Source organism: Balaenoptera physalus (assembly GCF_965194825.1).
Source record: "Balaenoptera physalus genome assembly, chromosome: 3".
NCBI classification, from domain to species: Eukaryota; Metazoa; Chordata; class Mammalia; order Artiodactyla; family Balaenopteridae; genus Balaenoptera; species Balaenoptera physalus.
In genome coordinates, this window is record NC_138890.1 from 28,370,829 (window position 1) to 28,396,192 (window position 25,364).

At 45.8% G+C, this 25,364-nt stretch overlaps 1 protein-coding gene across 1 annotated transcript in view; it reads right to left on the reverse strand.

Annotated features, from left to right (window-relative positions):
- Positions 1-25,364, reverse strand: part of DOCK2 (dedicator of cytokinesis 2) — a 425,439-nt gene that overhangs the window by 18,545 nt on the left and 381,530 nt on the right. Inside the window, exons 40-46 of the mRNA XM_082456398.1 lie at positions 24,241-24,345; positions 21,482-21,623; positions 16,677-16,758; positions 15,159-15,243; positions 14,346-14,432; positions 7,266-7,442; positions 5,759-5,842 (exon numbers count right to left, since the gene is read on the reverse strand). Of these exons, the coding sequence (XP_082312524.1) occupies positions 5,759-5,842; positions 7,266-7,442; positions 14,346-14,432; positions 15,159-15,243; positions 16,677-16,758; positions 21,482-21,623; positions 24,241-24,345 (762 nt within the window). The remainder of the gene's footprint in view (positions 1-5,758; positions 5,843-7,265; positions 7,443-14,345; positions 14,433-15,158; positions 15,244-16,676; positions 16,759-21,481; positions 21,624-24,240; positions 24,346-25,364) is intronic.

Sequence of the window (25,364 nt, forward strand, 5' to 3'; positions counted from 1 at the left end):
GACAGAAAATCAATTAGCTAAGTATCCATTTCAAGATATTAGTAGAAGAACAGCAAACTAAACCCAAAGTGAGTAAAAGGAAGGAAATAATAAAAGTAAGAGTGGACATGAATGAAAAAGAAAACAAACTGACAACACAGAGAATTGACAAATCCAAAAGTTGGTTCTTTGAAAAGACAAAAACATTGATAAACACCTTAAAGGGCTAATAAAAAAAATAGAAGGTACCAATAACCAATATCAGAATTTAAAAAGGAGTATCACATAGGAAGTACAAGCATTATAAAAGATCATAAGAGGATATTATAAAAAAGTTTATGTCAATAAATTTAATATTTAGCTAAAATGGACAAATTGCTAGAAAAATACAACTTACCAAAAAGGGGACAAAAGAAATAGGAAATCTGAAAACTATTACATTAAATACATACTTTAAAACATTCCTGGCCCATATGGCTTCACAGACAAATTCTAGCAAACATTTAAGGGATAAATAAATGCCAACTTTATACAAACTCTTAAAAATGTTTAAAATAGGGAGTAATTTTCAACCCACTTTTTGAGACCAGGGTAACTTTGTTACAAGAATTGAACAAGGATACTATAAAAAAGGAAAATTATAGGTTAATATCTCTTTTGAGCATAGACACAAAAATCCTGAAGAGCATATTTTCAAATAGAATCCAGAAATATATAAAAATGATAATACATTATGACCCAGTGGGATTTATGTCATACATGCAAGGTTGGTTTAATAGTCCAAAATCAACTAATATAATTCACTGTATTAGCATAATAATGAAGAAAAACAATATGAGTATCTCAATAGATGCATAAAAGGCATTTGACAAATTAAAAACCCATTCATGATAAACTAGCAAACTAGGCATAGAATGGGACATCATCTTTAAAACATTCCACTCTGTGAAGTACTGACTCTTGCCCTGATGTGGGAGACATCAGGGCAAGATGTACTCTCTCTCTTCTTATACTCATCAGTGCAATGAGGGCAGAAAAATAACTAAACAGTATAAGATTGGAACAGAAGAAGTAAAACTTTTTATATTAGCAGATGATATGTTTGTCTGTAGAACATCCAAAACAATGTACAAACAATTTGACTTATTAAGTGAATTTAGTAAGGTTGCTGGATACACGGTAAACATACCAAAAAAAAAAAAAAAATTGTGACGATATTGACAAACAAAAAGAGAAATTAAAAAAATACCATTTATAATAGTTAAAAATACCAAATACCTTAAAACAAATCTAATAAAATTTGTGAAAGACCTTTCCAGTGAAAACTACAATACTTTGCTGAGTGAAATTAAAGAACTAAAGAAAGGGAGAGAAATTCCATATTCATGTACTGGAAGAATTAATTATCATTAAAACAGAAATTCTTCCTAAATTAATCTACATGCCTAATATATTCCTATTCAAAATCTCAGTGTGTTTTGGGGGTGTGTGAAAATTAGCAAGCTGATTTAAAAATTTATATGGAAATACAAAGGACTAGAAGGACCAAGACAAATTTGAAAAAAAAAATTGCGGTACTGTCAACCATCAGATCTCAAGAGTTACTATAAAGCTACAGTAATTAGGAACAGTATGGCATTGGACAAATAGACCAATGGAATAGAGTAGAAAGTCCAGAAACAGACTGACACCTATATGATCACTTTATGTCAGAGTTGGGAGAAGTAATAGTCTTTTCAACAAATGGTGCTGGAATAATTAGAAATCTGTATAGAAAAATAATTTACCCCTTACTTCATGTCAGTCAAAATGGATCATATACTTAAGAGTATAGGACAAAACAATAAAACTTTCCAATAAAACACAGGAAATATCATCATGATCTTGGGATAGCCAGAGATTTCATAAAGTGAATACAAAAGTAATAATCATTAAAAAAATTGATAAATTGGACCTCATTAAAATTACAAACTTCTGTTCTTCAAAAATACATCATTAGAAAGTAAACAGACAAGCCACAGACTGAATGAAGATATTTGCAATACATATATTTGACAAAGGACTCATTATCTAGAATATATATAAACTCCTATGAATTATTAATAAAAAGACAATTCAGTTAATAAAATAAGTAAAAGATGTGAACAAACATTTCACAGAAAGGTTATTCAATTAGCCAATAAACACATGGAAAGGCGATGAACAATAAGTAAAAGATGTGAACAAACATTTCACAGAAAGGTTATTCAATTAGCCAATAAATACATGGAAAGGCGATGAACATCGTTGCTCGCAAAGGAAACGCAAATTAAAATTAAACTGAGACACCACCTCACAACCACCAGAAAGACTAAAATTAAAGACTCACAGTATCATGCGTCAGCGAGAATGTGGAGCAACCTAGACTCACAGAAGTTCTTGGTGGGAGTGTAAATTGGCTCAGCCACTTTGGAAAACTGCTTCCTGGTATCCAGTAAGGCTAAAGATGAACGCATGACCCAGCACTCCCACTACTAGATAGATAGTGAGGACACTGAGTGCTTATGCCCATCAAAAAACATGAACAAGGATGTTCATACAACTCTTTCCATACTATCCAAAACCTGAAAACAACCCACCATCAACAGGAGAATGGATATATACATTAGTATATTATTGGTATATTGTATAGTCACACAATGGATAACACTTAGAACAAAAAAAGAAAAACTCCTCTTGCATGTAACAGCCTGGATGAATCACAAAGGCATTAGAGTGAAAAAAAGAAGCCAGACACACAGGAACACATACTGTATAATACCATTTTTATGACGTTCAAGAACTGACAAAACTAATCTATAGTGATAGAAGTTTGGCAGTTATCTGTTAAAGCCAGATATTCTCACATACTATAACCGAGCAATTCCACACCTAGGTATACATCCAACAGAAACTGTGCGTGTGTGTGCCAAAAAGACACACACAAAGATGTTCAGAACAGCACGACTTGTAATACCCTCAAACTGAAATCGACCCAAATCTCCATCAGTTGAAAAATAAATAAATATGTTTTGGCACAGTTATACGGTCCAGCTGTATAGACTATTATACATCAATGAAAATGAATAAATGATTGTTATGTACAACAAAATAAATCAATTTGAAAACATAACAGTAAACAGAATAAGTTAGACACAAAAGAAGGAACACTGTGTGATTCCATTTATATATAGGTCAAAAACAAGCAAAAGTAAACTACAGTGTTCAGAAATGAGTGCTTGGGTGGTTAAAAAGTATTTTTAAAAAGCAAGTAAATGGTTACTGTAAAAGCAGGAGAGGGGTCAACCTTGGGGAGGGCTGGCAATGACTAAAAGAACGCACAAGAGAGGTTTCTGGGTGCTTGAGGAATTCTGCTTCTTGATCTGGTGGTGGCCACATAAGTATACACTGTGACAACTCAGTGTGCTGTATATTTTTGTTATGTGTAGTTTTCTGTATGTAATATTTTGTGAAATGTTTACAAGAAGAATGTACTGTAGACATCTTTCCATGCCAATAAATAGAGAGGAAATCTTTACAAAGGAAAAAATTAAGAAACAATCACTCTTGAAATCCATGAAATCTTGAACACATAATGTACTTTGCACTTCTAGCTTCTGTTGGGTTGTTAGCGGTGCAAGTACATCTCCCTTTGAAATCTAAGGGTCTCGTGTTTTGAGAAAATCCAAAGTGAATCTGGCTTTGGCAAACCAAGATCCAATCTATAATTAAGCTCCAAGAAGGGAGGGAGGGAGGGAGCAGGCCCACAATTTTATCCAGCGCTTTATTTCTGTTGCCTGGCACACAGTTGGGACTCAATATATATTTAAGTTGCAAGAATGAATGGAATAAAATGGAAGAGCTAATCTGCTGTGTGTAACGTAAAAAAGGTCACCTTCACCCTGAGCAGGGCAGCATCTTTTGAGTATTTAGGATGCTGGACTCTTGAGTGGGAGGAATGCGGCCCAGGGCAATCCCCTTTGCAGGCTCTTAGAAGCTGTAACATCAAATACATGCTTTCAAAGTCTCCTTTCTTTGCTTGTGGTGCCACTCTATTAACTGCCAGACTTTGGAAGAATTTCCTTAGAAGGCACAGCCTGGTATCAGCTGTGCTGTGAGGCCACAGTCTGGTCCATGCTTTGGGTGCAGTGAATACAGCCCAGGGAGTCCATTACCAGGTGATAAGACATGCGCAGTAGAGAGGCCCAGGACAGTGAAATGGATTGAGAATGACGCCCGACAACCAAACACATTTGTGTGACATGTTAGCCCTCCCTGGGGCACCCCAGAAACAGCTGAGGAAGGAAACCAACCAAAGCTGAGTCTTCCTGCTTCCCAAGTTGGGGATGGGGAGGGGGACTATCATTATTTGCGTATTAAAGGACATGATGACCTCGGAAGGCTGGGGCTCTTGGGGGTGTCTGGGTTTCACGGGAGGCACAAGGTAAGAAGGGAGAGAAAATTCCAGACTCACAAAATGCATTCAGAAGACTGTATCTGTGCAGCGCCTGGCGTTTTATTTTTAAGGCGTCACTCTGCATAAATTGGCAGAGGCAGAGAAGGACCTGAATTAGGAATCCTTATTTTAAGAAAAGAGGCTGCACCCAATGCTTCTCATTCCCTAATTCCCCTAGAGTGACAGAAACTCCCTACCACAGTAGCTCGCTTGTCTTTGCACTGTGACTGGCAAGAAGGGAGGAGGGAGGGCTGGCAGCTGCAGACGCTGCCCCCTGCTGCCCTGCTCGCCTCCCCGGCCTCCCCCCAGCGCACCCTCCACAGCCCACCCTGCGTCCTGGGGGCTGGGTGGTCCGTGGAAAGCAGGGAGATGTTTGAGGAGGGGCTGCTGCAGGCCTAGACCGGGAGCCTGGTCCTCTGAATGCCTCTGGGCGAGGGGTCTGTGGATTGTTTCTTCTCTAGGGAGTGGCAGAGAGCAGGAGAGAGCAGGAGGGAGAGAAAACACGGGAGAGGGAGCCAAAGAGAAAGCAGAGGAGGAGGGAGGGCAGTGGAGAGAGACGAGGAAGGGAGGCAGAGCCAGGAGTGAGGTGTGAGGGGGGGCAGCAGAGACAGGCCAAAGTCAGAGAGGGGGCGGGGAGAAGCCAAGAACTTCTAAGGAGAGGAGAAAGACAGAGACACACGCACAGCAAGAGTCAGAGAGAAGGAGATCGTGGAGGGAAGGGACAGAGGGACAAGGATGCAAGGAGAGGACAGAGGAGCAGATAGCAGGATGAAGCAGGCGGGAAGGACAGTCCTTCCACGGTGCCGGGCTGGGCTCCGGAGGGATGAGCAACCGAACCGAGGCCTCGATTATTTTCGAAACCTGACATCCATCTGAGCATTATCTGCAACAAACTGGGTCAGCCTCAGGAGGAGGAGAGGTGGGGTAGGGGCCGAAGTCTTCCATTATCTGACTGGCGGGTGCTGGGTGTGGTGGGAGGCGCGTGGGACCCTGGCTTTCACTTCAGTCCCCCTGGGAGAAGCCACCTCCTGAATTCAACACCCAACAGGGCAGTCCTGGCAACACGCAGCGCAGCATCCCTGCCCGGCGCCAGTGCAGCAGCCCACGGGTGCAGCGCCCCAAATCCCGCTTCCACGATGCACCCGCTCAGGTGAAGACAGAGTCAGAAGAAAGGCCAAAAGCCAAAGGGCAGGAGAGCAGGTGAAACTCGGCCACACCAGCCAGAGGCTAGCAGAGGGCAAGCGAGCCGGGGAGGGGAAAGGACGGACACAGGGCTGGCCTATCCCCAGTCCGCCTCTGCCTTACCTGCCACGCAATCAGGTCCTTGAGGCGGCTCAGCTTGTCCTGGTCCTCGGGGTGGTCCCTGGTGTACTCTTCAGTGAAGAAGGCCTAGGAGGACAGACAGACGTTGGGGGTTCCCTGTTCCTTTGCTGTGGACCCCACGACCCACCTCTCTGGCCCTGGGAGAGGGTTCCATTTGACAGGGGCAGGAATGAGGCCATCCCTACGTGGATGGGCAACAGTCAGGGACGTGTAGGGACTGACGTTTCCTCTTCCTGGGGCTCAGACCGGCATCCACTGGGAAAGGGTCACAAACCCCAGGGAAATGGTTCTTGAAGAGGGGTCTCTGGACCCGCAGAAGCAGCATCACCTGGGAACTTGCCAGAGATGCAAATTCTCAGGCCCCACCCGGACGTACTGAGTCAGAACCTCTGGGGTCGGAGGTGGGGTGGAGGCAGCTGTGTGTGAAGAAGCCCTGCCGGGGATTCTGCTGCCCAGGCAAGGCACCGTCCCAGGCGAGAAAACTCAGTAAGGAAGTTCACCTGGTGGGCTTTCCAGCTCACCTCCCTCATCGTGTGTGACCCTGGCAGCCCCAGCTCCTTCTCGGCTCCTGTTCTCAGTGTGTGCACATACATACACAGACATATTACCCCTCAAGGCTGAACAAAGGATTACCAATGGACGACTCTACGGGGTGTCCAAGGGTAGCTGGAAGGGCTAACTGGAATTACTGTCCGTGAGTTATACTATTGTGCCGTATTCCTAGTTTTACATCAATGGATGACATGGAAAAGATAATAAAGAGTTCATCATGAGATTTATGAGAAGGAAGAGTCCATTTTTCCCTCAGCGTCCCATTAACGTATGGCCTAGGTGAAAGCCAAATAAGGACTTTCTATTCTATTTCAGTGCTGGGAAAGGTTATGTCTCCTTATTGAGTAATTATTTTCCCCCAGTGGAAAATGTGACTCATGTAACTGATGGCTTTTCCCTTTTCACCACGGACACCAGGAGGCTCAAAAATGAAATCTGTGGCTGAAATGTGTGGGGATTTCTTGGAGGGTCCTTATGACCTGAATATCTAGATTATAACTCTCGCATGAGAGTTGATCTCCCATCCCTTCTGTATTTTCAGATTCCGTGTTTCATTCCTTCCCATTTCTAGAGGTCATTTCCATCATCTATAGAAGAGATGGCTTTACACAAGTAGCATGTACTTTGATTTGTGGCACTTGACTTTTATGGTCTGGCTCGTCGACATCCCAGAGCCTTTTCTTGACAAAGGTATCTCGATGTGCCCAGTGGGATAAGGGATCTCTATGACCCCTGACAGAGCATGGCATTGAGGGTGGGAAGGAGATGAGAGTGAGGCTATAGAAACTCTGGAAGGTGTATGAGGTCCAAACAAGCTGAAGTGTCCTTTTGAGGGACAAACAGCCACAGTTAAGATGAGTGGCATGTAGCTGTGTCTGCTCTGGGCCCTCCTGCCACTGCTCTGTCCCCACCAGGGCCTGGAGAGGGAAGCCCTCACCTTCTCATACTTGGCGAACCCTCCCATGACAGCAGGGTCCACGATTCCATTCAGGAGCATGGAGAGCGGGTTAATGGGGAGGCTTTCGTCACTCTGGTACTGGTTTATCATCATCAGGATCTTCTCGTTGGCCATGGACATGGTTTCGATGGCGTTCTCCAGAGGGCTAATTGTGGTCTGTTGAAAACGAGATCACCAAGAAGAAAGGGCCTCAGCAGGTCGCTTTAAAAACAGATAAAATTATTGGTATTGGTTTCATTTGGGGTTGGAATTCAAATGAGGCAATGCTCCCCAAGGGGCTGTAGCAGGCTCTTGTGGTAATTACTGAGCCCTGGGGGTTGTCAGCTGTCTGGGGAGAGACAGGCTGAATTTGTGCTTAGCAAGAGAGGGATCTCCCTGGGGAGATGAAGGTAGGAAGTGTCAGGCACTCGCTGGGGTTTCAGAGGCTGGATGTGCTCCAGGGAGGGTTTTTCTTCTTATTACCTGGTGAAAGACGCTCCAATTCAACCCATCTGGTATTGGTTGTGCACCTACTATGTGTGAGCACTTAGCTGGAGGGATTAGAGCAGCTGACGATATGATCACCCGGCCTGGCCCACAGTAGGTCCCAAGACTTGTTATATGAGGGGTCACTGCTCCAAGGTAGATTTGGTTTAGTTGGGAAGATAAAACTAACCACCTCTTCAACACCTCTTAGAAAGCAAGATAAACAGAGTGCCATCAGGTGCTAACGGGCATAACAGTGGTTCCCAAGAGCATGGGATCTAGAGTAAAACACTAAGCAAGAAGTCTGCAAACTTTTTCTGTGCAAGGGCCAGGTGTTGTCTGTGGCAACAACTCAACTCTGTTACTGTAGGAAGAAATCAGCTACGGGCAATATGTAAATCAATGGGCACGGTGGTTCCAATAAAACTATTTACAAAATTAGGCGCAGGTGGGCTCTGGCTCATTGGCCATAGTTTCCTGACTCCTGAACTAAACTAAGCAAATAAAAATGAGTGCAAATCTCAGCCATTTTTTCTGTGTGACCTTGGGCAAGTTTCCTAAACGTTCTGAGCCTCAGTTGACTTACTGGTAAAATGAGGATAAGAAAACCTACTTCAAAAAGTAGCTGGAAGTTATTGTTATTAACTCTTGTAGGTGTCAGGACAGGAACTAGCAGCTGTCCTAAGAAGGGAAGGCTCCCTGGGTGGGGCAGGGTGGGTGGGGCTGCAGGGAAGGGCGAAGTAATCTGGGAAAACTTCATGGAGGAGGGGACCCTAAGTGTTGCCATCTGTTCAGTGGTGGTGCTACAGGGCCTGCTTCAGTGGCGACATAGCAAAGATTAGTTGAGATAATATGACACTTGACTTATAGCAGAGTTCTTTAAAAAGAATATACAAATCAATTTTCACTGCAAAGTAAAGGAGCTGTTACAGTGGAGGATTACTGGACTGAATGTCAATATTACGACAGAGTATGAGTGTGTTTCATGTTTGGTAATTGCAATCATTGTTGCTTTTGTTGTGGTCATCCATTTACAATGCTTGGTGTCAGTCATTTATCTCTTGTAAAAATAAAATACAGTGTGTGTGTGTGTGGGAAAAAAAAAAGCAAAATAATAAAATAGGCAAGTCATGGTGTCCCCTCCCCCCCCAAAAAAAGATCTCTCTTCTATCCCATTTATGTGTATGTATAAATGCATTTATTTATTATTGATTGATTGGATTTTAGTATCCTTTCTAGGATTGGGCAAGAGGCCTTAGAAATGTGCAAGGTTTTGTCATTGGTACTGAAAATCCCTGTATTCTGAGATTCTCCAAGCACTGAATCTTTAGCTTAAGGAAAACCAGAAAACCTGCACATCACGTAGGCAAGACCATCAAAAGATTTTCTCTGCCCAGGGCTCTGCATAAATAAATGAGCTTCCTGTAATAAGTAATAAGAATTAAAAATATGCATGCTTGTGTTAAAAAAAAAAAGTGCACTTGCTAGTTATTGTAACTGTTGAGTATATGTGAAGGGTAGAACCAGCCTCTACAGCCATGCTCTTGGTCATCTTTTTAAACCATTTCCTTAAATCCCTGTGAAATCTTAGCCTCCTCGCCCCGCTTCCTTGTTTCTGGACATTTTTGAAAATGGCTGTCTCTGCAGTGAGAAGGCCCTGGGAGTAGGCTCTCTTCTCTCTCTCTCTGTGATACAAGACACGGTGACACACAATGTCATCCTCTTTCCGTCACACATGCACACAAACACTCAAACACGCAAACACATGTGAGTGCGCATGCACACACACACACACAGAGGTGGGGGGGGAGGCTGCTCGGCCTGGTAGAGGCGGCAGCCCATGTTCCACAAGCTGCAACCCATGGTCCAGTTTCTGTCAAGCACACAGACCAGCCCTGCAGGGGCTTCTCCAAGCTGAGGTCTAGACTCAGTTCTAAAGGAAAATCTATCACAACCACTTGGACTGAGCCCAGTACCACACCTGGATTTCAACAATAGCCTGGTACGTCTGAGAGACTCATGCTTTACGGTGAGTTATTAAAAATGGAAAGTCCTGTTGATTGGCTTTCTTCCTCATTTCTGAAGCTATTTTTGTATCCCTACGTCTTTAACCTCGTTACAGACAACAGGACGGAGAATGAGAATGAACACTCCTTTGGATTCTCACCTCTGGACGTTTGTGTAGATGACTACATCACTCTCAGAGCAGAGCGATGGGGGTTACGTATTTGGTGGAAGACCTGGAGGTCCGGAGCTGGTAACAGTTATAAAAGCACTGATCACGGTAAAAGAGATGGCGCCATTTGTGGACTGCCTCCTCTGTTCCAGCCCATGCTGGGTGTGTCCCACACGTGCTCTCATTCAATTCCCCCAACAACAGGTAAGTCCTTCACCTAAGGGTAGATGGGGCAGCGCTGGGGAGAGAGCACCAGTGTCCTAATTCCAAAGGCGAGCTTTTCCCCCCTATACAGACCACACTCTGCTACCAAACTTGCCATACACTGGTTGTTAGGACTTGGTCAAGCCCTCAAATCTCTGGTCTCTTTCCTAAGCTGAGCCTCAGTTTCCTTACCGGCAGCACAGGTGTATAGCCCTTGCCCAGCTTGCTGTGCGGGGAAAATGAATTATCCTGGAAAATACAGTCAGCCCTCCATACCCTTGGGTTTTGCATCCTTGGATTAAACCAACCTTGAATTCAACCAACCACTGATACAGAGGCCCAACTGTATTCACTGTACTTATACGCCCTTTTATGTAAGGGACTTAAACAACTGCGGATTTTGGTATCCGTGGAGGCTCCTAGAACCAACACCCTCAGATACTGAGGAATAACTGTACTTTGGAAACAATTTGAAAGGCACTCGGGAAAGTGGTGATAATCCCTTGCAATCGAGCGGTGTTTCATATTCCTCAAAGGCGTCTCTCACTATCACCTTCATAAATCCTCTTAGGAAACCTCTGAACTGCGTAAGACAGACATTGTTATTACAACCTACTTCTACCACTGATCACTTTGGCAGTTCAAGTCCCATCTTTTTTTTTTTTTTTAATTTTTATTTATTTATTTATTTATGGCTGTGTTGGGTCTTCGTTTCTGTGTGACGGCTTTCTCTAGTTGCGGCAAGTGGGGGCCACTCTTCATCGCAGTGCGCAGGCCTCTCACTATCGTGGCCTCTCCCGTTGCGGAGCACAGGCTCCAGAGGCGCAGGCTCAGCAATTGTGGCTCACGGGCCTAGTCACTCCGCGGCATGTGGGATCTTCCCAGACCCGGGCTCGAACCCGTGTCCCCTGCATTGGCAGGCGGATTCTCAACCACTGCGCCACCAGGGAAGCCCATCAAGTCCCATCTTTGAGCTTCAGTTTTCTCATATGCAAAATAATTTAAATAGACAAGGACTAGGAATGGGGTTGCACATTGGAGATGTGAAGGCCAAACTGGGCCTGGGTCTGTCACTTAGCCAGCACATAAGTTCTAATTTTTTAAAAAACGAATTCAGCTGGAAGGAGTTTGACACAGCTTCTACCACTCCCTGTTGTCTTAATGGGACAAGTTCACATATTTACAGTATCTTCCTGGGCTCTGAAGGTATTTGAATTTGTAGCTCTTGGATTAAATGACCTTCAGAGTGTCTTTCAGCTCTGAAATTCCATAGTTTTTTCCTGTCTATTTTACAGATGATGAAAACTAAGGCCAGAGATAACACTGTGTTTGTCCAACATCATATAGCTTGTTAATAGCCAAGTTGAATTTGGGTCTCTGACCCCCAGCTCAGGACTTCTTGTAAAGATTACATAGTCTCAGGGCCAAGAAAAAGGAAAGGACCTTCAATAAGCAGAACCTACACTTGAATCCCATCAGAAAACACCTCTCTGTACAAACAGTACTGTAGTCAAGACAATTCATAAAAGAAACAACCAAAAACAAGATACAAATTCTATACCACAAGAACAAATGATTGGAGAGGAATTCACTCAGCACCCACGAAACTTCTGTGTCTGAGACATCCTGAAATTCTTGGTAACCCAACTGAGGGAGGCTATCAGAGATAAAAGTCACTCTGGTCAACTTTTTGGAGGTTTTCCCAATCCCTTCTATCAGAGGGTATCAGGATAAAAGAAGTGAAACAAAAATGTTGACTATTTCTTTCCTAATTTCAGAATCCTGAGTTCAAAAAACAAGGTAAGCACTTCATATATTATGGGTTTCTGCAAATTAACTGAGCGATTGGTTGATGGATTTACTTAATTACTATTTTTTTTAATATAAATTTACTTATTTATTTTTGGCTGCATTGGGTCTTCGTTGCTGTGCGTGGGCTTTCTCTAGTCGTGGCGAGTGGGGGCTACTCTTCATTGCAGTGCATGGGCTTCTCATTGCAGTGGCTTCTCTCATTGCGGAGCACGGGCTCTAGGCACGCGGGCTTCAGTAGTTGCGGCACACGGGCTCAGTAGTTGTGGCTCGTGGGCTCTAGGGCACAGCCTCAGTAGTTGTGGCGCACGGGCTTAGCTGTTCCACGGCATGTGGGATCTTCCTGGACCAGGGATCGAACCCGTGTCCCCTGCATTGGCAGGCAGATTCTCCACCACTGCGCCATCAGGGAAGTCCCTTAATAACTATTCTTGAGCACCAATTATGTGTCTAGGACTATTCCTTGCACTCAGAGATATGGCAGGGAACAAAATGGACAAAAATCTGTCTCCCTGGAGCTCACAGTGTAGTAGAGCTCATATTATAATGTTATTATATTTAAAATTCTAGATATTAAAAATAAACACACAGGCAAATTATGTAGTCTATTAGGAGGTGAGATACCATGGCGGGGGATGGGGCGTTCAGAGAGCGCAGGCAGGAATTCCTTCAGTTTGCCTACAGTCCCGTGGGGACAGTGAAGGAGGAGAGGCACCTTACTGAGCACCACCAGAGGAAAGCACACAGCCAGGGCCAATGGGTAGAGACTACAGCTTAGTAGAAAGTTTCTGATTTCTCACCTCAAAAATGGGATTCATAATATGATGTACTTCACATGGTTTTGTGGGATTAAACAGGATAATGTTACAAAGTCCTTGACACAGCACCTGGGACACTTATCCACGCTTATCATGCACCGATGTGTCCCATGAATAAGGGGCATGGGTAGTTTCTTCCTCTCCAGGGCACTAATTATCGGGGTGGGCTGGGGACATGTTAAGGAAAGAGGAGAGAGTGAGTCCATCCAGGTGCCTGGTATGAGAGGTTATAGTCAAACGTCACCTCTTTTACTAACCTTGAGCAACCCACGAACTCACTCGGTTTGCTCATCCGTAAAACGGGAGAATAATAATATCTACCTCGCAGCATTGTTGAGGGGTTTAAATGAGGTCACGCATATGAACAGTTTAGCACATGCTCAGCAATGTCTGTTGATGTCATCATCGTTATTATATGTTCCCTAAGGTCTACGCCATGACTGTGAAAAGGAGATTGGAGGACCACCTGGCTGCTGGGGGCCCTTAAGGGCTGAAGGGGGATGGTCTCAATGTTGATCATGCAGTAACTTGAAAAAGTCAGTCAGACGATGTCCCTCCTCTGCTTCCAATTCACCCAGTGGAAAAGCCCATGTCCTTATGGTGCCTACAAGGTCCTATATGACCTGCTATCAGACTACTGCTACTCCTCCCTCACTTGCTCTGATTCAGACATAAGCCTGTTCTGTCCCAGGGCCCTTGCACTTGCTATTTCCTCTGCTAGAATGTCCTTCTCTTCGGTATCTGCAAGGACCACATCCTCACTTCCTCCAGGCCTTTGATCAAAAGCCATTTTAGCAGGAAGGCTTTCTACGACCATCCTACTTAAAATACCCACCACTCCTTCATCACCTTTCTCTTTTAGTTTTCTCCATAGCGGTTATCTCCACCTGACATAGTATATATTTATTTAGGCTTTTTAGTGCGTCTTTGCCACTAGAATGTAAGCTTCATTGCAAAATCTCTAGGTGCTTGACATGCGTTAGGTACTCATTAAATATTTGTTGAATGAATAAGTGAATAAGACATCCTGAATATGTCCCTGCTTCTCCGATTTCGCCGGATTGTCCTTTGCATTCTGAGGGCTGCAAGATCCCCAGCTGTTTGAGGACATGGAGACCCTGAAGTGTGTTGAGAAGCAAAATACATGCTATCTGCACCATGGAGTTCAAATACTTGCATTCTAGCCAGAGCTTTGCCTCTGTGTAATTTCCTTTCTCTGAGCTTCAGTTTATCCAACTATAAAATGGATTCATAGTGAGATTCTGCAGAGGGGTCCCCAAAGGGCTGTTGGGAGGGGAGGATATGAGAGGGTGATTGTGTCGATTGAGTTCCAGGCCCTCTTCCTCCCCCTGCACCCAACCACAGAGGCTCCCCATTCATCAGCTTTATTACCGGATTCTATGGTAGCTTTCATTTGCAGGGAAAAAAAAGTTATCTGATGCTTAAAAAAAAAAATTTGAAAGCAGGTAAACTGCATACTGCCTCAGGTCCCTTCCTGCACCAGAATTCCTGGACTCCTGCAGTGGCTTTGAACAAATGCATTTCCCTTTTTCCAGTCTCAGGAGCCTTCTGAGGCCACAGACTCACCTGGGACATGTGAGTCACCTCAAACCAGCGCAGGATGCCCGGAAGCTTGTACGCGGTCACAAAGGAGGTCCTCTCGATCCACATCGACTGTCCCGTGGGCAGGGGTGGCAAGGGCAGGAAAGCAACACACATGAAACCTGACCATCAGAGTTTGGTGGGAACCCAGCCAGGCCCCCAGGCCTCCTATCCACCCGGAATCAGAATAAAAATTACACAACTCAGAAATACACTCCCACCTTACCCTGAAGAATTCTTTCCCAAGGTGAAGTTTAAGTTTTCCCTGGATTTAGGTCCAGTAAGTTTTAACCTGGGTCTCTGAACAGGCAGAAGTTTTAGGCAATATTGAATGCATCCACCTGCATTTTGTGGGGGGAGGTCTACAGTGTTCATCAGATTCTTAAAGGGGCAGTGACTCCCCCAGTGCAAAGAATCACAGTCCAAGGGAAAGAGCTGAGAGAGACGTGGAACTGTCTCCTCGTGCCAGCCTCGGCCCTCGGGAATAGAAGACAGGGAGGTTCTGGCTGGGAAACACACAGTGACACTGGGGACTGTGAACTCCCTGTGGTTGAAAGGTGCATCTCACGCCAGGCCTGGGTTGTATCTTGAGGGTGGAGAGGCTCAAGAAATGAGAAAACAAACCCAACGGAAGAGCCTGGAGAATGGGTGTCATCGTACCAATGCAAGTTAGTGTTCCATCCTTTGGCTTTGGATCAGGTGCCCTCCCAATTCTGATTCTGGCAGGTGCAGGCTCTGTTTGGTAAAGGAGGCCCTGGGCAATGATCAAGGCTGCCAAAGGGTAGGGGAGATACTTACGGCAAACTCATTCTCGGGGTCAACGGTCCCCCTGCGCACTGGCCGGGAGTAGTGGAACTTCTGCACGTAGTTGGACTTATAAAAGCTGCAAGACAGGAAGAGGCTGAGGCTCCTGATAGCAAAACCTGACCTGACCCTGTACTGTCCAGGGAGGCCCACTACAGTAAACTCCAGGTCTGGCAGTCCTCGCTGTAACATTTAAAACCAGGCTTTCCTTGTAAGATGATTTAGAAGCTGGTCGGTCTTATGCCCTCATGAGAACACAGCACCCCTTAGGGTACCCCCGAAGTTGGAATTCTATCATTAATGCACATAGTGGTGCCTGGGTTAGTGTTTCTTGTGACCTCAGTGAAGGGTCTGGATACATCTAAGGTCCTAGGCTAATGTCCCAGGGGTATCTTCCAAGGATTTCTTTAGGTGTCCCAGCCATCCCCCAAATCACTCTCCCTTGAACCTCTAGGGCGGTTCTAACATCAGGGCCAGCAGGGCATGGTGCTAACTGTATGGTGGTCTTCCCCTGCCCAAGGGTGCCTGACCGAGAGGTGACGGGAGGCTGAGCTCCAAGCTGAGCTTGAGTATCTGCTCAGCCGCCTGCACTGGCGTGAGGCCGCTTCTCCCCGCAGGAACAGGCCTTTCCTCTCACAAAGGCGCTCCTGCTTCCAACGGGTCTTCCCAGAGGAGAGGCCTTTTCCTAAGCCACTCAAGTTGCTAAACTGGGTGCCTGGGCCTGAGTGGGGTGAGCCAGACAGCTTGGAGGGGGCAGCCCCACAGATCCCACAGATGCCCTGCTTTGTTGCCTCATCCCTGACCTTGCGATCTGGTATTAAACAGATCACACCTGCCTTCATGCTGCTTCCTCTAATGTCCCCTATTTTATTTTATTATTTATTTTTTATTTTATTTTATTTTATTTTTTGGCTGTGGCTCACAACTTGTGGGATCTTAGTTCCCCGACCAGGGATTAAACCCGGGCCCTCAGCGGTGAAAGCGCTGAGTCCTAACCACTGGACAGCCAGGAATTCCTCTAATGTCCCCTTTTTACATCGTAATCTGAACACAACCATTGCCAATGCACGACCTTAACAAATGCCTAAAAGATGTCCCTCTGGAGAAAGTGCTCGGCCTGAGCACCGTCCCTCTGTCCCCCACCTGCCTGTCACCTGTCTGCCCATGCTCTCTGGCTGTGGATTTCTGGAGCCACTCTGGGATCTACCTGAGCAGCCGGCTCTCCGCGTCCACTTCAGCGAAGCCCACCGCTGCCTCCTGAGGACTCGCTCTGCCACAAGGTGAACCTCACCCCTCGCTCCCCCTTGGCCATCTCTGGTGTCAGCCTTTTCAGGGGCAGAGCCCAGAGGGGTCATAGGAGAGGTGATGCTTCTCCCAAGAAAAGGGAGGACACGCTGGCTAAGATAGGGAAGGAACTAGAAGACACCACGGCCTGTCCTGCCACCAGCTCGGCTTGGCAGCCCCATGGGATGCTCCTCCCCAACACTCCCTCCCATGAGCTGTGGGGCTTACTTTATAATCTGGTCAGGCACCGGCTTATTCTTGAACCTTGGGTGTTCATCCAAGACGGGCTGGACAGTGAAACACTGGATGTCTGTGATTCCTGCCGTTAAGAGCTCACAACGTCTCGGTCGGGGGGACAGTTCCAAGCACAGCAGGTCCCAGGTGAGACCTCCCAGGACAGTCCTTCTGGGCCCAAGTTTTTAATGAGTGACCAGCCTCAGGGTGCTGGCTGCCCACTAGGTCCTAGTGACCAGTTAGCGGTCACCGTGGTCCTTATCAGAGCTGCCCATCACTTGCAACCCAGGCCAGGGCTCAGCCTCTGCTAACAGTTGGTTAGTAGTCCTTAATTATCATTATCACTGCTATATTATTATCATTAACAAGAATAACGCCTAATGCATTTATAGCTGTCCATCAACTGCAGCGCACGTCTCCCCATGGTCTCCTTTCATCTCTCCGGTTTTGTTGAGCAGCGTCGTTAACGTAAATCATACTTTCCAGAGACAAGGACATCAAGGTCAAAGAAGCTGGACAACCTGTTGAAGGTCACACAGCTTGTGAGCACAGAGCAAGGGCCTGTATTTGGGTCTTTTAACCCTAAGCTCAGGGTTCTCTGATTCCAGACTTCTATTCAGTGCAGCCCTCTGACCAGCAGCACCACCATCACCTGAGAGCTTGTTAGAACTGGTGAATCTCAGGTCCCGCCTCAGGCCTACTGAATCAGAGTCTGTATTTTATAAGATACTCAGGTGATTCATATGCATGCTCCAGTTTGAGAAGCACTGCTTTAGAGAAGGCAAATACATTCATTTTGTACTCCAACTCTGAAAGTTTGAGAGTAACTGTCTGGGGCAGGAATGTAAGGCCATGTCCAGGCTCAGTGGGAAAGAGTTCCATGATCGATTAGTGATGCCTGCCATGGGCACAGGATACAGGAGAGGCATCATGTGTGCCAGATCTTTGTCATGCCTGTTCTAGACCTTTATTCATTGTAAATCGATAATATGGCAAGCCAAATAAACAAGGTCAGTAGTCACTGGTCCCATCCCTGGACCTTACTTCCCTTTCCCTACCTTCCATGGCTTCTTTACCCATCTCTCTTCTTCAGGTATCCAAGTACTCTCATCCCTCTATTCTACCTGATGACCACCATAACTCCAAAAACTCTTCCCCTAAGCCTGACACTTCTGCTAACTGAGGAATCAGACTCCTCTTGTTGGCATTCAAATATGCCAATATTTGAATATGGAGTATTCAGATATTCTAATATGATTCCAACTCATTTCCCACCGTTATCTCTGAGCATCCAACAGACTGTGCTGTTCCCTTTGTTTGGACTATTTCCCCATAGCTCCATGAACATTCAGTCTATCCTCATCCAGGTGTCCTTTTCCTTCCTGACCCTCCAAAGCAACGCATTTGTACTTAGGACTCTTATCTCTCCAGCTCCCTCCCTTCTCCCTTCTGTTGTTTCCCCACCAGACTGTGAGCTTTCTGATGCAGAGGCTAGGGCTCTTTCACACATAAGAAATGGCCAAAATATAATTCCAAGTTAAATTTAATCCCCCTCCCCCAATAAATTCACTTCATACGAATACGTTGGGGCTTTAATTGTTTTACCTCTGAGGAGTATTTCCACATTAAATGAGAGTGCCTCAGAGAGAGACAGAGAGACACAGACAGACAGACAGACACACACACACACACACACACACAGAGGAGAGGGCAAGAGTGAGCAATACTTAACACAAATGAACAAACCTCACTGGAAGGATTTCCATAGTCAGGAAGACTACCTTCCTTCTCAAGTCAAATAGCAAACACCCTTCTCTGGGAGGGAAATCACCCTGGATTAAGTCTAGAGCAGGAGTTGGCAAACTATGGCCCTCGGGTCAAATCCTGCTCACTGCCTGTTCTTGTATGGCTCACAGCTAAGAATACTTTTTATATTTTAAAATATTTGAAAAAAAGAGTATTATGTGACATGTGAAAATATATTAAATTCAGATTTCGGTGTTCATAAATATAGTTTTATCGGGCACAGTCACACCCGTCCATCTATGAACTACCTATGGCTGCTCTCCCACCACAACAGAGTTGAGTAATTGTGACAGAGACACATGGCCCACAGAGACTAAAATATGTCTTATCTTGTCCTTTACAGAGAAGTCTGCCAACCCCCGTTTTAAAGTAGGTTCTAAGCCATGTCTACTGATCTCAGCAATCGGACTTGGCCCAAGAGAAGAATCCAAACCTGTCCTGGAGAAGCCAGTGACATCAGAGCCCTCCGATCACGTCCAGTAGGATGCATGGCTTGAGTCTCTCACCATGTGTTGAATGTATGCATGGAACCCTGTTGAATCTATAAACGGAACTGTAGCCCCAAGGTCTAGGCAGAGGAGAGGGCGGGGGACAGGAGACACCCAACAAAGAGACCTTTGCTTTCAAATGTCTTCCACTAATTGGATACCTAAGTGAGAAGACATGAGATTTGTCCCCTTTTCAAACTGCTTGTCAGCTTCGCAACACATAAAGGCAAGAGAACAGAGCCTTAAGAGCTTAGATTTTGGCAAAAATCCGACCCGAGTTCAAATCCTAGTTCCATCAATTCCTGGGACCTGGTATAAGCTGCCTACATTTTCTTGAGCCTCAGTTTTCTTATTTGCAAAATGCAGAGTAATACTACCCAACTCATAGGATTATTATGAGGATAAAATGAAACAATGCATGAAAATGCCTGGTACGCCATCATGTTACAATAGTTAATAAAGAACATTCTGTTCATTAATCTTAAACAAAACAATGGCATTACAGAAAGAATGCAGACTTTGAGACGGATCTTGGAGTTCAAATCTCAACTCCATCATTAACTAGCTTTGTAACCCTAGGCAAACCACCTTACCTCTCTGCCCTGTATGTTCCTTCTCTATGAAATAGGGAAAATCAATACCCACCTAATAGGGTTGTATGGGGATTTGAAAAATTAGTTATAAAACACTCAGTCTCATGTGTGGCATGAAGAGGATATTTAGCAAATATCAGCCCTCCCGCTTTCCCTTTTCTACCTGGTTCCTGGAGCTGAATCAGGCCTGTGTATAATGACGTGGCCCAGTCACACGTGCTCTCCCTTCCCACCACGAGTTAAAAGGTCACAGAGTTGTTCAACACCAGGATATCCACTTAGAAGGGCCTTAGTACTAATCCCATGTCTCGCCTATAACCAAACTCCCATTTGTAACCAGCCAAGCCCACCACCGGTTGCATTTCCTCCTGCAAATAACCATGGTAGAGCAGGCATGAAGGGCAGGCGAGCACAATGAAAAGGTTACAGATGAATATTTATCACCTGAGGGGAAAATATTTGGATTAAGGTTCGGCAGACTTAGCAGACCAGCCATGCAACCTGTCAGCCCCATTTTAAAGGATGTAACTTAATTTGTGCTACAGGGTGCAACACAGGAGCCAGGCTAGGTTAACGTACCCCCTCCCCCGTCGCTCAGCTGTCTGCCTTATCCTTGGGTCTGTACCCTCTCTGACCCCCTGAGCCCTGACCCAGCCCAGCGTCAGAACCGGCCTTATGAACATTATGCTTTGCTGCAATGGAGCCCATTTCCACCACGCTCTACCCAACCTCACTAGCGCTATCTCCTGTCACCTCGGCCTTCTGTGTGCTCCAGAGAGCTGGCTCCATCGGTGCCGCCCTCCCTCTTTCCTTTCTCTATCTATCTCCTCTTTCTTTTTCCTTCTCTCTTGTTTTCTTTCTCTTTCTGTTAACCAGCAAGTATTTTCTGAGAGTTGGCTTTGGGGATTACTGCAGTGAGCAAGGCAGCACAGGTCTCTGCCCTCCCAGAGCTTCTGTTCTAGTTCTATCTTTGAAAGCACAACAGATAACGACAGATTGAGATCAATTCTCTAAAGCAAACAAACAGGGTTTGAGATAACAGAGTCCAGAAGGCTTCCGATAAGGTGACCAGGGAACGCCTCTTGTGGGAGGTGACACTGAGTTAGGATCTGATGGGTGAGAAAGGAGCTGGGGGAAAGGCATTCCAAGCAGAGGGAAGAGAAAATGCACAGGCCCAGAGGCGGGAACAAGCTGGGCGTGTTTAAGGAACAGAAACAAGATCTGTGCGGCCAGAGAGAAAGGGAAGGAAGAGTTGGGGCGATGACATTGGAGACACAGGAAGGGGTCAGATGATGCACAGACAACCTTGCAGGCCTTGGTCAGGAGTTTTGATTTTATTATAAGGGCAACGTGGCACCATTTCAGTTCTTGGAACCTTTGCTTTTGCAGATGATGGTTCTTCCCTCTGTCTGGGACATTCTTCCCACCTCCCACTAACCTTTGGCTCATTACTCACCTTCAACATCGCCTTCCTCAGGGAAGCGTTCCCTGCCCTCCTAATCACGGCAAGCTGAAGGGCTTTCTTTTAGCATTGATCACATTTTTCTAAATGCATATTTAACAATGCAATTAGCTGTTCAATGTCTTTTACTTGCTAGACTGAAAGCTCCCTGGAGGTAGAACCGCTTTGTGAGTGTAGTCTCCAATGCCTTGCACAAGGCTTGGCAGAGTCAGGGCTGGTAGTACTCACCACAAGAATGAAGGAATGAGTGGGTGAGTGAATTTATCAATGAATGCAACATTTAGAGTTTCCTGAGATGGGTTCTTTTTGGATCCCACACTGGACACTAATACTGGCACCACTGCAATGATTCTGGCAGCAGTTCTGAGCTCTAAGACGGGGCTCTGTGGACTGAAGTCCCGGCAGGGCTGCCCACGCCTGGCCCTTGGCTGGGGCATTCTTTAAGGATACACTGGCCTGGGGCATTCTTCACATCATCCCCGGGGGCAGAGGTCGTGTTCATCTTCTCTGCGTTGGGGAACTGGCTCATCAGCTGCATCTGGAAATCTTCTCTTCGCTCATACTCCTTCCCTCGGTAGATGAACACTTTGTTCTGCAGAGAAATGACACCCATCAGAGATGCCAGGGCCCAGGCTTGGAGGAGATGGTTCAAGCAAAGCTGGGAGGCTTGTCATGAGCACAGGGCTGTGGTGACCTTCTACAGATCTCCCCACTCTCTGTTTCTCCCCAAGGGAAAGGAAGAGCTCAAGTCACTGACCTTCTAGCTAGACACACCACTTCTTTAAAAAGATGGGTTCTAAAGGGAGAGGAGATCATGGATGCTGAGAACTTTTTCTTCAAACAATCTTATGTGCAGCTTCCAGAATAATTCCTCACTCAGCTTTCACTGTGTCACACCCACTCTCCCATTTACATGACCACAGAGTTTCCCTCCTGCCTTTAATGGACCATGTGGGCTGGACCTGTGGGCTGGAAGGGACCAGCATTCGGGTCCTTCATCACTTGGATCCATGGAAACACACTCTTTATTGTTCCTTGACCACGTTAGCTTCTTTTAGACTGGTAGTTTTCAAACAGGGGGTGATTTTGCCTCCTAAGGGATGCTGGCAATGCCTGGAAACATTTCTGGTTGTCACAACTCCAGAGAGGGCCACTACTGGAACCCAGTGGGTAGAGGCCCAGGATGTTGCTAAACATCCTTCAATGCACAGGACAGGCCCTCACAGCTACGAGTTACCTGGTCTAAAATGTCCAGAGAGCTGAAGGTGATAAACCCTGTTTTAGACCATATCTGTGCCACTGTGCTGCCTCTAATGGCCCCTAAATTCTTCTGTCCAAACCCATGTCTGCCACTGACCTCTATGTATCAGTGTTTGTTTCCAAACCTGGCCTCTCATCACAAAAGCCTAGGAGCCTTCCAGAAGTTCAGATTCTCGGGCCTCACTCCAGACCTGCTGAAATGGAGTCTGTAGGAGTGGGACCCAGGAACATGAACTTTTAACAAGTTCCCCAGGGGTCTGTGATGCAGGATCAGGTGTGGGAAGTCATCTCTGTTCCAAGCAGGAAAACTTCACTAGCTACCCTCTCTGCAGCTCAACTCCGGAGGGCCACCCTTGACTGCCACATCGACTGGTAATGGTGAGTGGTTTATCTCCTTGAGGAGACTCAATCAGGTGAGGTCAGGTTTCTTTTGTATCTCCCTGACCTCAGGATTGAACCACAGACTCAAAGACCAGAAGGGACGCCTTCAGCTGACCTAACGCAACTCTCTCCACGATGAATGAATAATCCAGGAAAGCAGCAGTTCAGACACTGTGCTCCAGGGATCCCTGAGGGTCCCCAAGACCCCGTCAGGGCCTCACAAGATTAAAACTCTTTTCATCATAACAGCCATTTTCCTTTTTTTTTTTTTTTTTTTTTAATTTTTATTTATTTATTTATTTCTGGCTGTGTTGGGTGTTCGTTTCTGCGCGAGGGCTTTCTCTAGTTGCGGCGAGCGGGGGCCACTCTTCATCGCGGTGTGCGGGCCTCTCACTGTCGCGGCCTCTCTTGTTGCGGAGCACAGGCTCCAGACGCGCAGGCTCAGTATTTGTGGCTCACGGGCCTAGTTGCTCCGCGGCATGTGGGATCTTCCCAGACCAGGGCTCGAACCCGTGTCCCCTGCATCGGCAGGCAGATTCTCAACCACTGCGCCACCAAGGAAGCCCCATTTTCCTTTTTCACTCTCATTCTCTCATGAGTATACATTTAAGGCTGCATGATGTGTGGTATCACAACAGATTGAATGCAGAAGCAGATATAAGAATCTAAGCTGCCTTCTCTTAATCTAGATATTTAAGAGATTTGCAAAAATATGAAACAATCTCACTATTCGCACTAATTTTTTATTGGAAAATATAGCCATTTTCATAAAGATCTAATTTATGTTAACATATGATGGGTTTATTCTTCTTATTTTTAAATAAGTTGATACAGTTGATCCTCCGTGTCTTCAGGTTCTTAATCCATGGATTCAACCGTGTATCAAAAATATTTGAAAAAAAATTCCAGAAAGTTCCAAAAGGCAAAACTTGAATTTGCTGCACTCCAGCAGCTATTTACATAGCATTTACATTGTATTTGGTATTGTAAGTAGTCTAGAGGTGATTTAAAGCACTTAGGAGGTTATATGCAAATACTACACTATTTTATACAAGGGACTTGAGTACTGGATTTTGGTATCTGCAGAGGGTCCTGAAACCAATTCCTGGTGGATACCAAGGGACAACTGCATTTAAAAATCTTCTTAGCTTTAGATTTGAGTATCGTAGATGTAGACAGCTAAAGTCTACAGATACAGAAGTTCTTCAGGGGCCTTGATCATTTTTAAGAGAGAAAATGGCCCTGAGACCCAAAGGTCTGAGAACTAGTGCTCTGCAGTGCCTGCTGGGTGGCAGAGCTCCTCCAGCCTCTCTGAGCACCTCAATCCCAGTATGTGGCGCTCACTACCTCACAAGGCAGCTCTGGTTGCTGTGTATGTGGAGAAACACGGGGGGTGGCTGAGGTGCTGATGATGGAGGGGGACTGGGGAGTGTGTGAGGGTGGGGACAGCGTTCAGACAGAGGAGGGCACAGGTTCTGAGCACAGGCAGAGCCTCAAAGCACAGAGGGAGAGCCGGGATGCCAAGGCCGCGGGTCCCTGGCCTGGGTCTGAGTCACCCACAGACTTACCCGGAGAAAGGAGGGGAAACCCTGGCCGTAGTATCCCACAGCGAAGTAGTCTGGCTTGGGTCTGAGGATTTTCATGATGTTTTCATAGAATTTTGCCTGCTGGACCTGAAAGAAGAAAACTCATAGCTTGTGACAACACAGATGTGTATTAAAGGCACATTCAACTCCAAGAGGCCACAGTTAAGATGGGATCATTCCACCAGAACCAATGTGCCGAGTGCACATGTTTGCACAGTCGTGGAACTGTCTGTAATCATAATAGTAATAGCTGTAAGCAGATACCCTGTTAATCACTCTACCTGCACCAGCACATTTACTTGCATTGCCCTCATGACAATGCCACGGAACTGTATCTCTGTTTTGCAGATAAAGACATGGTATCTCACAGCGCAGCCGGGAAGTACGGAACTGAATCCAGCCAGCTGTTCAGAGCCCCCAGCAGCATCGTCACTCCACTCTCACCGGAAGTGTGTTTGTGATGGCCTATGGATGGATAAGTGGTTCCGGATATAGATGTCCTCCTGTGTATGCACACCTAACATATTTCATCAATTCCAAGAGGTGTGTGTTTTTCATATTTTAGCATCTTTGAAAATAGTTTGTGTTTTACTTTACACCTAATGGCATCTCCCAATTGCTATTAACTGGAGAGGAATCATGATGGGGCATGTAAAATAGAGTGGTGCATCTTAAATTGGACACAACATGGAAGATAGATGTGTGTGGCCCTGGACATGAAGCCTGTGCGATGTGGGCTTGGTGCACGGATGTGCATGCCCATCAGCATGTGCATGAATGTATACTGGGTATGTGTGTGTGCATGGATGTGTGCTCTGTGTGTGCCTGTGCACTGCACACGTTTAGAAGGCGTGCGTGCCTCCACACCCACAAACAACTACGTGGACAGACTCAGGTAGATATAAGTGTTTCTTGGTGCAAGTAGTGTGTGTGTTTGCATCATACCTTAGAACACTATAATCCATGCCCATCCCCCCACCAGAAAAAGCTATCAATCTTCTTCCAACATTCTGACTCTCATTTTATAGTTCCCTACAAACAGCTGGACTGGCATCTAAAAATGGGCTCAGATGGGGCCCTGGGGTCCTGGCTCTCAGGCCAGCGGG